The sequence below is a fragment of the Oryctolagus cuniculus genome, chromosome 1, assembly GCF_964237555.1.
Source record: "Oryctolagus cuniculus chromosome 1, mOryCun1.1, whole genome shotgun sequence".
NCBI lineage: Eukaryota > Metazoa > Chordata > Mammalia > Lagomorpha > Leporidae > Oryctolagus > Oryctolagus cuniculus.
Window position 1 is genome coordinate 205,054,640 of NC_091432.1, and position 17,224 is coordinate 205,071,863.

Here is a 17,224-nt window from a genome sequence, read left to right on the forward strand (position 1 = left end):
CCAAGCAGCACCTCTGTGTTCTGCCTTTGAGCTACTTCGCCTCCCTCACTTCTCTCCTGCCTTTTGAGTGCAATGCAGCTTTGATCTTCTCTTCCAGATGATTTTTTGGTTTTGTCCTGCAGATCAGGAAATATGGGTTTCCAGTCCTAACACTAACCAGCTGTGTCATCTTGGGTTAGTCATTCCTGGACTGGAATAAAATGTTAGATTTTCTAAGCCCTGAAAATACTGTGGTTTTCCCCTCCCTGCCCTCATTGAACTTCTAAATAACAATATTTTGAGCCATACTTAGATTAAGATATCTTTCCAAGTTCAGGTTTTTCTCCCATGATGACTTTGGTACTTATAAACAAATCAGCATTAGAAAATATATTCTCTACAATTTAGTCTGTTTTACAAGTGTAAGCACATGTTTGGTTTACTCGCTGTATCGTCCATGGTGGTCCAGTCCATTTTCTGGGCCTCAGTCTCCTCGTCCATGGAGTAAAGGCTTTGGATTGGAAGAACTTCTGGATTTCTTGCTGCGTGTATTCCCATGAAGACCTGGTTTTCTATCTGCCTTTATCGCTAGGTTATCTGGCATTTTCAGATTTCCCAAATATGAATAAGAAAAACAATGTTGTATTTCCATATCTCCTCAACTCTATTATAACTATTAAAAAAACTTCAGAGTCTAAACTGAAAGGATTATTTTGTCTCTTTTTATGTCTAAATCTTATAATATGCAATTATCAGCAAAATTTTTGATTTACCCTGTTCTAAAATGCTTTCCACCTGCAAAAGCAATGACTGCTGTTGCAGAATAGCTGCCAGGAATTCAGGGTGTGGTTCCGAACTTTTCTCTTAACCCTTCTAAGGCTTTAGTTTTCTTGTTCATTCATTTGTTCATTCGCCTTTAACATCATCTACAGTAAGTCTTCCTGTAACATTTCATGAGATTTTCAAGATCCGATCTCACACCTCTGTCTTGCCAACTCTTCTGCCGCTGCCCTTTGGCCTTGGTTCCCATGCTCCTCCAGGAGGGTAGCTGCAGAAGCTGAAGTGTCTACGAGTCTGTGCTCTGCGTTTCAGATGGAAGCTGCTCATTATTTGCTGGAAGGTTTCGGTAACAGATGTTGGCAGGCAGGCACACTGCTCTGGAGCGTACTGAGCCAGGCACGCATGCACTCGCTAATGTCAGCGCTAGGAGAGCTGCTGGGTGATGGAGGGAGTGTGCTCTGAGGGGCAAGTGCTGCCCCGAAGCCCTGCTAATGTCTCTGTGTGGCCATGCTGTATTTTCAGCTTGTCATCATGGCTGGGACAGTGCTGCTTGCCTACTACTTCGAATGCACTGACACTTTTCAGGTGCATATCCAAGGATTCTTCTGTCAGGACGGAGACTTAATGAAGCCTTATCCCGGGACAGAGGAAGAAAGCTTCATCACCCCTCTGGTGCTCTATTGCGTGCTGGCCGCCACTCCAACTGCTATTGTAAGTACAGAAACAGATTTCCTTCTTTATCGTCTGCTACCAACGAATATCTCCTGTCTGCTTTTTCTCCTCTTCCCTCCTGTCCTAAGCATTCACCAGCAGCCTTATCAGCGATATCCTGTTTCAACCAAAACAAAGCAGAGCTCGGCATGAAACCTCACTTACAGTGGGTCTTGTCCTTTATAGGTGGCCTTTGCTTTGGATGTCTGAATTAATACATTTTCTTTTTAAGCCTCAATGAATGTCATACATCAACAGGCATGATTGAATAACACATTAGAAACAGCATCTGTACTCTTGAACAAATGTGCCGTGGTTTTTGTGTATGTTCAGAACAGATCCTGCATGAAAGTGCTGGCATTGACCTTAAGACAGCGCAGAGTGGAGCAGAAGCCCCCAGCTGGATCGCACACTGCCCTGACTGAACCTCCAGTGAGGTCAGGCTAGGAGAAATCCCTTGACCTAGGGTCTGCTGGCTCTGTTGAGGTTACCTCACATTCAATTCAATTGCAACTTTACCATCATTCATTCCATCTCTCAGGAGGCAAAAAAAAAAAAAAAAAAAAAAAAAAAAAAAAGCCAGTCATCTAGGGAGGCTGTTTTAAGACTATAAAATTTACACACCTGTGTTTGCTGGTCAAGTGATCTAATGTTTAGACATTTTGTGTTTTTTAACTAGGAATTTTATGATAAACTTCTCTGTGTCCAAAGGTGATAAAGGTCAGATTAGTTCAGATGTAATCCCAGATACCATTCCCTCCTTTCTCTTCTACTATATGCCTCCTCCCCTGCCTGCCCTCCACTCTAATTTGTGGCCATACTAAAAGTACTGCCTGACATGCTGGGGAATAGACCGAATGTTTAGACTTTCAGTTCAAATGCTATTTTCTATGCCACTGTTTCACTTCTCTTAAGTTGAGAAACGTAATAGAATTTTGAAGAGAAATTGTATGAATGATAGTAAGTCATAATACTTTAAATTCATTTAAACCGTTGATCCCAGGCTCAGCACAGCACTCCCCCCCCACACACACCTTTAATGGTAAGACTATGCTGGGAGAACTAAGGTTAGCACTGAAAGGCTGCCACGTGAGATAGCATGGCGAGTCACTGGACTGACCCCTTGCAGACAAAATGGGGGAAACGGAGGAACAAAGCTGGAAACCATTGTTTCACTCGCTGGGATCAATGAGCAGCCCTCTTCATCAGCAGAGGAAATCCCACTGCGAAGCCCCGGAAGATTTCTGCACGGTTCTAGAGAAATGGGAGGTGTGCCCTCGTGCCAGAAGAAGGTTAACCCCTTACCCCCTTTCCCCTTCTCACCACAGTGGGAATAAAGCATAGAAGATGTCCTTCCATGCGCCTCAGAAGGAAACTCTTCCAGATAGAACCCAATCTGACCTCTTGGTTTGATGCTGGTTCTACCTGGAAACAAAGGACTTCGGCTGGGAATGGATCCTAGTTTGTCCCCATCTCCTTGGCCCATCCTTTTCCTACATATTCAGATGTGCTTCTCAGAGTGACCTGTTGACTACTAACCCATCTTCCTCGACCAAGGAAATACCATTTATCCCTGCCTAGGTTTTCCTCTAATTACTTTTTGTGATTACAGAGATTTTTGTTCCCATGTAAAAACAATCTGAGAAAAAATATGAGCAGAAAATTAGAACCAGAAGACAGTATAATTCTTTGAAAAGCAAAATATATACTGTTTTCTTTTTTAAATTTTTCCCTACTAGTCAGGAGGGAAAATATATATAAAAGAATATATAAGCAGAAATATGAGGGGGCTTTAGCAGGTTTGTGGATAATGTACATTTTCCATGAACTTTTTAAACCCCTGAAACTCTACATTATGTCCAAATTGTACAATTCTATGCCAACACCGGAAAAGCAGTAGAAGATGGCCCAAGTCCTTGGGCCCCTGTACCTGCATGGGAGAAGCTCCTGGCTCCTGGCTTCAGATTGGTGCAGTTCCGGTCAATTAGGGAGTGAAACATCGGATGGAAGACCTCTCTTTCTCTGCGTAACTCTTTTAAACAAATAAATCTTTTAAAAAATAATTCTATGCCAACAAATGCTTATCTCAAAAAAGTATTCTGTGAACATAGAACTTACTAATAATGCCTTAAAATGATATAGCATAGATGAGTAACCAATAGAATAAAATTCTAAACATGTCTAAAATTTATATCAAAAATAGTATTAAGGAAACATAGCTGTTCCAGTTTCCAGGAATAAAAAAGTCTCAAATGATAGAAAATGTTCCAGAGGCTAAAAATAAGTGGAAGGCTCTTAGATGCATATTATAAAACCAGAGTCTAAACACTTAGAAGGTCCACATAAATACCCACAAAAGTGAAAATATCTTCCATAATAATGAGTCTCTCTTTAGGAATATTGATACAAGCATATAAAAAGGGACTGGTGGATTTATCTACCAAATTAAAAATTTCTATCTCAAGAAAAGTAAATGAAGACTACACAAATGTTTGTGGCAGCTGAGGCTCAGGTGTAAACATCCTTAATAGAAAAAAAGATGAGCTTCCCAAAGTGAAATAAAGGACAAGAATAGACAACTCATAAAACAATAAATATCCTGTGAACATAACCATTTCTAAATTCACCAGCAAAGAAAAATAAAATTGGCAACTGTTTTCAGGGAACAGAGTCCACGTTGTTGAAGGCACAGACCTTTCATACAATTCTAGTCAAGTGGAAACTGATTTATTCTTTCTGAAGACTGGCCTGTCAAAGATGTATTAAGAGCTTTATAAACTTCAGGCACTATCATTAATTCCTTTCCCTGTATTTTGCATTAAGGAAATGGTCAGCACTTTATACAAGCACAAAGCTTTGTTTAATTTTAATGGTGAAAGCCTTGGAACTAGCTAAATACACAATGCTGAAGAATTGGTTAAATACATTATAGGACAGTCACATTTTTTAAACATCTTAAATGATTGAAACCTGCTTATGTCTTTAGTTTTTTTAAAGCCAAAAACTGCATATAGTCTTATACATAAAATCTTTCTGTTCTATAAAATTATCTTAATTTCTTTAGAAAAAGATAACTATATCACTAGCAAAATCAACCCTGGTTGGTAAATTACTTCTGTTCTCAGAAACCTATCATGACCTGAGGGAGTGCCAGGCTATGGCCTACAACTGCAGTGACTGTGACCTTGGCTTGTCTATTGTGGGACCTTGGAAACCATGCCTGTGGAGTTCCTACACCACATATTGTGTCCTCGAGGGCATGTGGTTCTTAAGCCACATCCTTTGATTGTATGTAGTCTCCATGTACTTGAACTAAACTGCTCTGCTGGCCCACTGCAAGCACACCAGCCCAAGAGCAATGACTAATGCTACCCTGCTGGCAGGCTGTGGTTCATTCCACATGGACTGTTGTCAAATATAGCCTGTGGTTGTCTGCGGCTCTGAATATTTAATAAACCCTAAGAAGATACCCTGTGGGTGTTGGAAGTGTAATTCCAAATACATAATTATATAGAAAGACTAGAAAGAATTATACTAAACGTTTTATGCTATTATCTCTGAATGCTAATGTTATATTTTCCCTCTTTTTTATATTATGATTTCCTTCTAAATTCTACATGAATATATATATATGTGTGTGTTATTTTAAACTAGTATTTTAAAACAAAATGTATACTCAAATATTGCCAAGAATTTTATGAAATGGACAGATTTTAATTATTAGAATTGCCATTTTCAAATCTCATTAGCAAAACATGTACACCCAAAAGACGAAAACAGAAAATTAACACTTTGTGAAGAATTTTCTCCTATATCTGGGCAAAAATAGATCTACTTTTATTCTAAGACTTCCATCAGAAACTTCCTCAGGCTGTTATGGCTTTTGATCTTGTCTCTTCGTTTGATTCATTTTCCCCAAATGATACAAACTGAAGTGTGGGTCAAGTGCTGCAGTTAGAAGCCTACAGGTTGTGGTTCATGGTCACTGAGTGGAACATTAAGAACCTGCTGCTCTTCCTGTGTCTCAGTTGTGAAACCCTGATTCAGCTTTTGCATTCATCAGCTTCTCTGGGGGTGAAAAATGTGATCAGTAATGCTGACAAGCTTTCAAAATGTGCACTGAGGAATATCTCATACAACATAACGGTGAGAATAAACCTTATAGTTTACATATATTCTGCAGTCATTGCTTAACTTATCTTTGAAATAGCTCAGTGACATAAAAAAGGACATCAAAACAGAGATAGTGTGTGGTCTAACACCCTTGTTTTTGCATTGAGACTCAACCAGGTTAAGTGGATTGCTGAAGGTTTCAGTAGTTAACATGATTGGATGACAGCCACCCATTTATCCCATTTTCACTCCCCACCCCCATGCCATAGCAGCATGGGCTGATTCCAGGTGATGGGTTAATGGCACAGAGTGGTGTGGCCTAGCAACACTGCTAGCGGTGCCTCATCTTTCCTCAAGATCTAGAAATAAATGAGCATCAGCAGAGCAGGAAGCAGAGCTCTTCTGATGCTCATGGAAATTTCCTCAGGGTCAAGGACCCGTGTCACTTCTTCTGCCTCATCCTTGTGAGGTATGATTCATCCAAGAGCAGCCTTTGCTGGACCCCTGGGGTGCAGATCCCCAGTGCCCACATCAGCACACACCCCTGCTTCCAGTGTGCATCCTTCTTTATGCTCCGGAAGCACTTGTCTGCTCTTTGAGTTGGTCTGCCATAAGCAGCCCAGGTCCTAGTAATGGCTCTGACCCTAGTAATCATGCGCCCGCTGGTGTGTTGTGTTCCCTCTGTGGGAAAGGAGAGGGTCTGCTAAATTATTTCTAAATCCTTCTAGTTCTCATATTCCTTGAGAACTGAGAGAGGAACATTCTGATTAGAATGCTGTACATGGTTGAGTCCCAACTCCCAAATCACAACTTCTTTTTTCTGGAGTTCAATGTTAAACCTCTGTGCCTGGCAAAATGTTTCACAGAACTGGATTTTTAGTCCTTAAAACTGTCCCTATTGTCTTCTGGAGTGTAATGAGGAAAGGACTCAATCTTACCTTGAACTTGTCCTTGGTTTTCTTTGCATTCTCAAGCACGTTAACTATGGAGGAACCTCGCACCCTACATTGCTGTATGTCTCTGTAGCTGAGCATTAACAAACCGCATTCACAACTGCATAGATGCACAGGAAAGGCATGAAGGAAAGAAATTCTACTTGTGTGTCAAACCTGTCATTTCTTATTTCTCTGTTTGTGCTCTGTTGTCAGAAAAAATCAGCATCATGTCGATAGAAGGCCACGTGGGATAAACTGCATAGGGCCAAGGCCATTGCTGTCCCAGTTCTTTAGGAAAAGTTAGAACATATGGGATTTATCATGTCCAGAACTATTAAAAGTGGTATCCCGTGCTTCAAAGAAATCTTCAGGGTATAGTCTGACCACCTGGAAACCTTGGCTAACGACTGCCTTGGGCCTTCTGAATAACTTTATATACTCAGAGTCAAAGGGAGGGAGCCTGTTTGGATAAGAGGATTTACTTGGTGGAGAATCTGATTTACCCTTATTTGACTCAGCCCCAGAGGCACAAGGCATGAGAAAATAGCTATTGAACCTTTTTTCTTGGTCTCACAATGAAGTAACAGGGGGAGTATTTAGGATCCAAGTAGCAGAACATTTGACTTCCAACCCAAGAGAATTGAAATAGCTTGCAGTTTGCATGCAAGTGGACATGCATGCATATTAAAGACTCACCTAGAATTTCCTAGGGAAGGAAGAGAAAAGCAATTTGATAAAAAAGCACAATTTGGTGGAAATTGTGAATCATCATTTGGGGGTTTCTGAACAGTAAGTACTTACCAAAAAAATATAAAATCAGTGCAGATCACCAAGTGGTCTCTCTCTCATGCTAGACTATTGACTGGCTGACAGGGTCAGCTGCTAAAGCCAAGGAGACATTGTCCTACCTTATAATCTGCCTCTTTCAGGCTCTGAACAACTTCATCTGTTGAAATGCCTTTTAACATTTTGATTCCCATCTTTTTCCTTTTTGAACATTACCATGTAACTTCCTTTAAAAAATTCACCATGATTGTGCTTCCTTGGTTGCTAATATGCCCAGTTTCCCCATTTTCTGCCCATAGTGCCCCAAATCTCCTTCATAGATTATTTTTCTCCCTGAAACTACTCCACAGAGAGATGCTTCCAACCTTTGAAATGCCACTTTTAAAGAGTGGAGACCCAAGAGGCACAAGCAGTCAAAGCCAAAATTAACATTTGGGATTGCATCAAATTGAGAAGTTTCTGTACTTCAAAAGAAACAGTCAGGAAAGTGAAGAGGCAACGGACAGAATGGGAAAAAATATTTGCAAACTATGCAACAGATAAAGGGTTGATAACCAGAATCTACAAAGAAATCAAGAAACTCCACAAGATCAAAACAAACAACCCACTTAAGAGATGGGCCAAGGACCTCAATAGACATTTTTCAAAAGAGGAAATCCAAATGACCAACGGGCACATGAAAAAAATGTTCAAGATCACTAGCAATCAGGGAAATGCAAATCAAAACCACAATGAGGTTTCACCTCACACCAGTTAGAATGGCTCACATTCAGAAATCTACCAACAATAGATGCTGGAGAGAATGTGGGGGAAAAGGGACACTAACCCATTGTTGGTGGGAATGCAAACTGGTTAAGCCACTATGGAAGTCAGTCTGGAGATTCCTCAGAAACCTGAATATAACCCTACCATACAACCCAGCCATCCCACTCCTTGGAATTTACCCAAAGGAAATGAAATTGGCAAACAAACAAGCTGTCTGCACATTAGTGTTTATTGCAGCTCAATTCACAATAGCGAAGACCTGGAACCAACCCAAATGCCCATCAACAGTAGACTGGATAAAGAAATTATGGGACATGTACTCTATAGAATACTAGACAGCAGTCAAAAACAGTGAAATCCGGTCATTTGCAACAAGATGGAGGAATCTGGAAAACATGCTGAGTGAATTAAGCCAGTCCCAAAGGGACAAATATCATATGTTCTCCCTGATCGGTGACAACTAACCAAGCACCAAAATGGAAACCTGTTGAAGTGAAATGGACACTATGAGAAACAGTGACTTGATCAGCTCTTGTCCTGACTGTTGATGTACAATGTAATACTTTATCCATTTTAGTATTTTTGTTTTGTTCTAGTACTATTGGTTGAACTCTGTAATTAACACACAATTATTCTTAGGTGTTTAAATTTTAACTGAAAAGTGATCCCTGTCAAATATAAGAGTGGGAATAAGAGAGGGAAGAGATGTACAATTTGGGACATGCTCAATCGGACTTTCCCCAAATGGTGGAGTTAGAAACGTGCCAGGGGATTCCAATACAATCCCATCAAGGTGGCATGTACCAATGCCATCTCACTAGTCCAAGTGATCAATTTCAGTTCACAGTTGATCACACTGATAGGTCTAAGAGTCAAAGGGATCACACAAACAAGACTAGAGTCTGCTAATACTAAGTGATAGAATCAAAAAGGGAGAGAACGATCCATCATGGGAAGTGGGATACACAGCAAACTCATAGAATGGCAGATGTCCTAAATAGCACTCTGGCCTCAGAATCAGCCCTTAAGGCATTCGGATCTGGCTGAAGAGCCAATGAGAGTATTTTAGGCATGGAAAGCCAAGACACTCTGGAAAAAAAAAAGGAAGACCTAAATGAAAGATCTCTGCGAGTGAGATCCCAGTGGAAAGAATGGGCCATCAAAGAAGGAGGTACCTTTCTCTGAAGGGAGGAGAGAACTTCCACTTTGACTATGACCTTGTCAGAACAAGATCGAAGTCAGCAAACTCAAAAGGCTTCCATAGCCTTGGCAACTCATCATTAGAGCCTAGGGAGATTACTGACGCTATAAACAAGAGTGTCAAATTGTTACGTCAACAACAGGAGTCACTGTGTACTTACTTCTCATATGGGATCTGTCCTTAATGTGTTGTCCAATGTGAAGTAATGCTATAACTAGTACTCAAACAGTATTTTACACTTTGTGTTTCTGTGTGGGTGCAAACGGATGAAATCTTTACTTAATATACACTAAATCGATATTCTGTATATAAAGATAATTGAAAATGAATCTTGATGTGAATGGAATGGGAGAGGGAACAGGAGATGGAGGGAAATTATGAGGGGGAAAGCCAATGTAATCCATAAACTGTACTTTGGAAATTTATATTTACTAAATAAAAGTTTAAAAAAAAAGAGTGAAGACTAAATTATTAGGTTAAGAGCTTGATGAAGAGATTATTGTGTAGGGCCAGCACTGTGGCATGTTGGGTAAAGCCACCACCTGCAGTTCAAGTCCTGGCTGCTGCATTTCCAATCCAGCTCCCTGTTTATGTACCTAGGAGAGCAGTGGAAGATGACCCAAGTACTTGGGCCCTTGAACCCACGTGAGAGACCCAGAAGAAGCTCCTGGGTTTGGATCTGCCAAGCTCCCACTGTGGCTGCCATTTGAGGAGTGGACCAGCAGGTGGAAGAGTTCCCTCCCTCTGTAACTCTGTCTTTCAAATCAATAAATAAATCATTTTTTGACAGAGTTAGATAGTGAGAGAGAGATAGAGAGAAAGGTCTTCCTTTTTCCATTGGTTCACACACCCCCCCCCCCAAATGGCCACTATGGCTGTCACGCTGCGCTGATCTGAAGCCAGGAGCCAGGTGCTTCCTCCTGGTCTCCCATGTGGGTGCAGGGCCCAAGCACTTAGGCCATCCTCCATGCCTTCCTGGGCTACAGCAGAAAGCTGGACTGAAAGACGAGCAACTGGGACAGAATCCGGCACCACAGGCAGAGGATTAGCCTAGTGAGCTGTGGCACCTGCCTCAATAAATAAATCTTTTAAAAGAGATAAATATGTACCTTAAATGTATGATGGTCAATTTGGTGATTTTAATGCATTTTGCCTTTCTTGAAGATTTATTTAGTCAAAAGGCAGAGTAACAGAGACAGACAAAAAGATATCTTTCCCCCAGTGGTTGGTTTACTGAAATGGTCAGAGCTGGGGCAGGCTGAAGCCAGGAGCTTCACATTAGCAGAGCCCTGGATTGGAAGTGGAGCAGCCAGGACTTGTATAAGTGCTCTGATGTGGGATCCTAGCATTGTAGTCTGCTGTGCCACAACAATGACCCTGCTTTTTTTCTTTAAAATGAGTAACCTAAAATACTACATTCAAAATTCCCATTTCTCTTGTCTCCCTTGTGCAGAAAAAGTGCCAAAACACACTATACTTTGGGAATGTATGATACCACCTTGGTGCTGTGCTTTATGTCAATTCTCAATTAAATACAGCCTTCTAAATGGGCAGATGGGCTTCTGAAGCAAGACTGGTAGGGAGGTTCCACTTTACAAACCACTTATGATCCCAGTTATTCCATTATTTTTAAAATGCTGTCATGCACGTGGCCTAGGTTCCATTTCAGCCTGGAGCTTTGAAGGGCATGTAAAGTATATAGAGCTGACTTATATCATTTACAGGCAGGTATAATAAAGCAGAAATAAAGAACTCTTGAACCAACCAAAACTTAGCAAGTGAGATGAACGGAACCTCTCTGCAGATCTGGAGTTGACGATAGTATTCATCAGAAAAATTAAGCAGAAGATGAAGACACAGCACTAGCAGTATTCTCTGCCATTTAAAGTCTCTAGGGTCACATTTCTTTTTGACAGAGTTTGAGAGAGAGATTGAGAGAGAGAGAGAGAGAAAGGTCTTCCTTCCATTGGTTCACCACCCAAATGACCGCTACGGCCAGCGTGCTGCACCAATCCGAAGCCAGGAGCCAGGTGCTTCTCCTGGTCTCCCATGGGGTGCAGGGCCCACGCACTTGGGCCATCTTCCACTGCCTTCCCGGGCCACAGCAGAGAGCTGGACTGGAAGAGGAGCAACTGGGACAGAATCCAGCACCCCAATCGGGACTAGAACCTGGAGTGCCGGCGGTGCAGGTGGAGGATTAGCCAAGTAAGCCACGGCGCCGGCTACGGGTCACTTCTAAATACAATCTACAATAAAGATCATGTCTGCTTTCTTGTAAATGCTCATGCCTATAGAATCATAAATCCCAGAGACTGAGAGTTCTGAGGCTACTTAGTAATCTTGTAGAGTGTGTACAGAACTTTTGCTTTTCTAGTGTCAGACATAGAATACCCAGAGAGTAGTAGGCAAGATCTGGTCACTAACCATTACTGTCATTTAAGAACTAAAGTGACAGAGATATCAAGTGATGTGATGCCTCTGGGGTAGGCTGCATCCACTTTGCTCCCACCAAGTAATCTTTCCTGAAGCAAAGTCACATGAAATTGTAGAAGTGAATTATGGCTTAAGAAGCATTTCAAGAAATTACACTGGCCCTGGAAAGCCTAACTGGTTGAACTGAGACTGAAGCTCAATTATGTAATTTCAGTTCCCCTTAATGAGCCCTCTCTTGTCAGCTCCTATGATAAAGGCAGAAATGTTGGAATTCCAAAAAGACCTTAGAGGTCTGCTTATCTAGCTCCTTCATTTGACAGATGAGAATAGAGGTCAAGCAAACAATCCAAGGTCCAACACCTGGCTGTGGTAGAACCAAGCTGGAATATACACTATGTTCCCTTACTCTAGGTTTAGGTACAATGCTTCCTTTCTCCTATACCTACACACATTCTTGCATGGAGAGACCAGGAAATGAAGGCAGAAAACATTCATTAAACATCTATAGCTGCTTTTACATACATTTTTTAGTTCCCTGGATAGTTTTCTGACATATTAATTATCCTCATGTTCAAATAATGAACAAGAAAAACTGACTCAAAATTTCAATTACATGCTCAAAGTCACACACCAAGACAAGAGAGTGACTGGAGTCGGTGTTGTGTGCAGTGGGTTAAGCTATCACTTTGGATGCCCACATCACCTATCAGAGTGCTGGTATGAATCCTGGCTATACTAGGAGGCAGCAGATGATGGCTCAAATGTCTGGGCCCTGGGCACCCATCCATGTGGGAGACTTGGATGGAGTTCTAGGCTCCTTGCTTTAGTCTGACCCAGCCTTTGGTATTTGATAAGTAAATCAGAGGATAGAAAACTGATCTCTCTCTCCCCATCTCTATGCCTTTTAAGATGAAAATCATAAAGATAAATCAAGTGAAAATCCTGGAGCTGAAAATCCAATACAGAGTATCAGTCATAGAAATGACCCACCAAAGAAAGAATATATGAACTCAAAGGCAGGTTATTTGAAAATATGCCTTTAGAGGGGAAAATAAGAGGATTTAAAAAGCTCATAGAATTTAAGGAGCAATGTCAAAAGAGCAAATGTATAAGTCATAAGAATTTTAAAAAGGTAGATAATATAAAGGAGCAGAAAATTTATCTAAAGAAATAATAGCGGAAAACCTTCCAAACCTGGAGAAAGATGTGAATGTCTAGGTACAAAGGTCAAAAGTCTCCAAAGAGATTCAATCCAAACAAGATTACTTCCAGACATTTCAATTAAACTTTGAAAAATAAAAGACAAGGGCCGAAGCTGTGGTGCAGTGAGTTAATCCTTCGCCTGCTGTGCTGGCATCCCATATGGGTGCCAGTTCTAGTCCTGGCTGCTCTTCTTCCAATCCAGCTCTCTGCTGTGGCCTGGAAAAACAGTGGAGGATGGCCCATATTTGGGCCCATGATATCTATATGAGACACCCAGATGGAGTTCCGGGTTTCTGACTTTGGCCTAGCTCAGCCTTGGCTATTGTAGTCATTTAGGGGATGAAACCAGCAAATAAAAGATCTCTCTCTTTCTTGGTGTCTCTCTCTCTCTTTCTCTCTATTTTTTTTTTAAATCAAGTTGTTGTCAGCTTAAAATGGTTATCTCATAGCAGGTTATTTTAAGTCTCAAGATAACCACAAAAGAAAAGCACACATTGCATGCATATGCAGGCGAGGGATCAAAACACACCACCAAAGAAAATCACTTCACTGCAAAGGAAAACAGCAAAAGAGGAAGAAAGGTACAGAGTATCTACAAAACAATTAGAAAATAACTTTCAAAACAGCAATAAGACTTTACCTATCAGTCATTACCTGAAATGTAAATGAAAAAAAAATCACCAATAAAAAGACATAGAGTGGCTAATTGGGTTTAAAAAAAAAAAAAGACTCAACTAAATGCTGCCTATGAGAGACTCACTTTACCTGTAAAGACACACAAATACTTTTTTTTAACTTTTATTTAATGAATATAAATTTCCAAAGTACGAATTATGGATTACAATGGCTTCCCCCCCATACCGTCCCTCCCACCCACAACCCTCCCCTTTCCCACTCCCTCTCCCCTTCCATTCACATCAAGATTCATTTTCGATTATCTTAATATACAGAAGATCAGCTTAGTATACATTAAGTAAGGATTTCAACAGTTTGCTCCCACACAGAAACATAAAGTGAAAAATGATAGATGATGGAATCAGATCAGACCTATTGTCATGTTTAATCCCAGTGAGAGTCAAGTCGGGAGTTGATAGTTTCTTTTTTTTTTTTTTTTTTTTTTTTTACAGAGGATCAGTTTAGTATGCATTAAGTAAAGATTTCAACAGTTTGCACCCCCATAGAAACACAAAGTGAAATATATTGTTTGAGTACTCGTTATAGCATTAAATCTCAATGCACAGCACATTAAGGACAGAGATCCTACATGAGGAGTAAGTGCACAGTGACTCCTGTTGTTGACTTTACCAATTGACACTCCTGTCTATGGCATCAGTAATCTCCCTATGCTCCAGTCATGAGTTTCCAAGGCTATGGAAGCCCTCTGAGTTCTCTGATTCTTATCTTGTTTAGACAAGGTCATAGTCAAAGTGGAGGTTCTCTCCTCCCTTCAGAGAAAGGTACCTCCTTCTTTGAAGACCTGTTCTTTCCACTGAGATCTCACTCACAGAGATCTTTTGCCAGAGAATCTTGGCTTTCCATGCCTGAAATACTCTCATGGGCTTTTCAGCCAGATCTGAATGCCTTTAGGGCTGATTCTGAGGCCAGAGTGCTATTTAGGACATCTGCCATTCTATGAGTCTGCTGAGTATCTCACTTCCCATGTTGGATCACTCTCCCCTTTATTTATTCTATCGGTTAGTGTTAGCAGGTACTAGACTTGTTTATGTGCTCCCTTTGACTCTTAGTCCTTTCATTATGATCAATTGTGAACTGAAATTGATCACTTGGAATAGTGAGATGGCATTGGTACATGCCACCTTGATGGGATTAAATTGGAGTCCCCTGGTATGTTTCTAACTCTACCATTTGGGGCAAGTCAGCTTGAGCATGTCCCAAATTATATATCTCTTCCCTCTCTTATTCCTACTCTTATGTTTAACAGGGATCACATTTCAGTTAAATTTCAACACTTAAGAATAACTGTGTATTAATTACAGAATTAAACCAGTCATATTAAGTAGAACAGACAAAAAAAACTACTAAGAGGGATAATGTATTAAGTTGTTCATTAACAGTCAGGGCTATGCTGTTTCCCATAGTGTCCATTTCACTTCAACAGGTTTCCTTTTTGGTGTTCAGTCAGTAAGACACACAAATACTAAAAGGGGAATACCTCCAAACTCATTTTGTGAATCTAGAATTACCAGTACTACCATGATATCAGAGCCAAATACGGATGTTCCAGGGAGAGAAGGGGAGATGGGGAGGGAGGACTACTACAGGCCAATACTCTTGATGAACATAGATACAAAAATCCTCAACAAGGGGCCAGCTCTGTGGCACAGTAGGTTAATCCTCTTCCTGCGGCGCCAGCATCCCATATGGGTGCTGGTTCTAGTCCCAGCTACTCCTCTTCCAATCCAGCTCTCTGCTGTGGCCTGGAACAGCAGTAGAAGATGGCCCAAGTATTTGGGCCCCTACAACCACCTGTGAGACCAGGAAGAAGCTCCTGGTTTCAGATCAGCACCGCCCCAGCCATTGTGGCCATTTGGGGAGTAAACCAATGGAAGGAAGACCTTTCTCTGTCTCTCTCTCTCACTGTCTGTAACTGTCAAATAAATAAAATCTTTTTTAAATAATCTTCAACAAAATACTAGCAAACAAATTCAACAACACATTAAAACTAATTAACAATGCTCAAGTGGAATTCATCCCAAGAATTCAAGGATGACTCAACATATGCAAAACAATAAATGAAAGATTTCACATTAACAGAATGAAGGAAAATGACATATACTTTAAACAGATGCAGAAAAAGCATTTGATGTAAGTCAACACCCTTTCATGATAAAACAAAAAACAATCTTCAACAGTTTATAAACAGAATGTGCCTCAACACAATAAAGGCCGTACATGGGAAACTCATATCAAATATCATATTCAATGTTTGAAAATTGTCCCTCTAAAGTATACAGCAAGACTAGGATGCTATCTTTCATTACTCTTATTCATATAGTACTGCAAGTCCTAATCAGTGCAATTCGGAAATTGGAAGAAATTAAAGGCATTTATATTGCAAAGGAAGAAGTTAAGATCGTTTTGTTTATGAAGAGGAAAAATTTATGTATAGACAACCCAAACATCACCAAAAAAACTACTTGAATGACAAGTGAATTGCAAGATACAAACAATGTACAAAAATCAAAAGCATTTCTATATACTAACCTTGAACTACCTGAGAAACAAGCATTTATTATACCTACCACAAAAATATTTAGGAATAAATTTAACAAAGGAAGGGAAATATTTGTACACTGAAAACCATAAAATATTAATGAAAAACTGAAGATGACACATCAGTGGGAAGATATTCTGTGTTTATAGGTTAGAAGAATAGCATAAAATTATCCACACTTCCCAACATGATCTACAGATCCAATGAAGTCCCCATCAGAATGACAATTATATTCTTCACAGGTATTAAAAAATCTAAATTGTATGGAACCTTTAAAGACCCCAAATCAAAGCAATCTTGAGCAAAAAGAATAAAGAGCCATCATACTACTTGACATCAAAATATATTGCAAAGCCATAATAGTTAAAGAAAAATACAGCATAAAAACAGACACATTGTCCAATAAATAGAAAAGGGAACCCAAAAATAAATACACACATTTATATCCAACTGACTTTTGACAAAGATGCCAAGAACACAGTGTAAAAAAGACCATCTCTTCAATAAATGGTGTCGGGAAAACTGGATATTTACATGCAAAGGAATGAAATACGTTTATCTCACAACAAATATAGACATCAGTTTAAAATGGGTTAAAAAACCCAAATGTAAAACCCAAAACAATGAAATGACCACAAAAAAAAAAAAAAAAAACAAAGGGAAAACTTCATGACATAGATATGGGCAACGATTATTTTATGTGAACCCAAGAGCAGGGGTACCCTAAACCAAACTGGAGAAATGGGATTAAAATCAAACTAAAACCATCTGTGTAACAAAGGTAATTATCAGTTGAGTTTTAACACACAACCTACAGATTAAGATAAAATATTTTCAAACCATACATCTGCTAAAGGGTTACTGTTCAAAATAATTCAATAGCAAGACAACAAAAACCTGATTAAAACTAGGCAAAAGACCTAAATGACCATTCTCAAAGACAACATACAAATAACCAGTGTGTGAAAAATGTTTAAAATCAATATTAACCAGGGAAATGAAAAGAACAATGATTTATCACCTAATATCTTTCAGAATTGTTATTGTCAAAAAGAAACAACAGACATTGGCAAGGATGTGAGA

General features: G+C 39.9%; 1 protein-coding gene across 6 annotated transcripts in view; it reads left to right on the top strand.

Moving 5' to 3' along the window:
• PLPPR1 (phospholipid phosphatase related 1) overlaps positions 1–17,224 on the top strand; it is a 347,574-nt gene that overhangs the window by 281,136 nt on the left and 49,214 nt on the right. For 5 of the 6 annotated variants that reach the window (XM_070054945.1, XM_051856156.2, XM_051856161.2 and 2 more), the window contains exon 3: positions 1,282–1,470. In XM_070054945.1, the coding sequence (XP_069911046.1) occupies positions 1,282–1,470 (189 nt within the window). The remainder of the gene's footprint in view (positions 1–1,281; positions 1,471–17,224) is intronic. The other variant, XM_051856164.2, reaches the window with a different exon arrangement.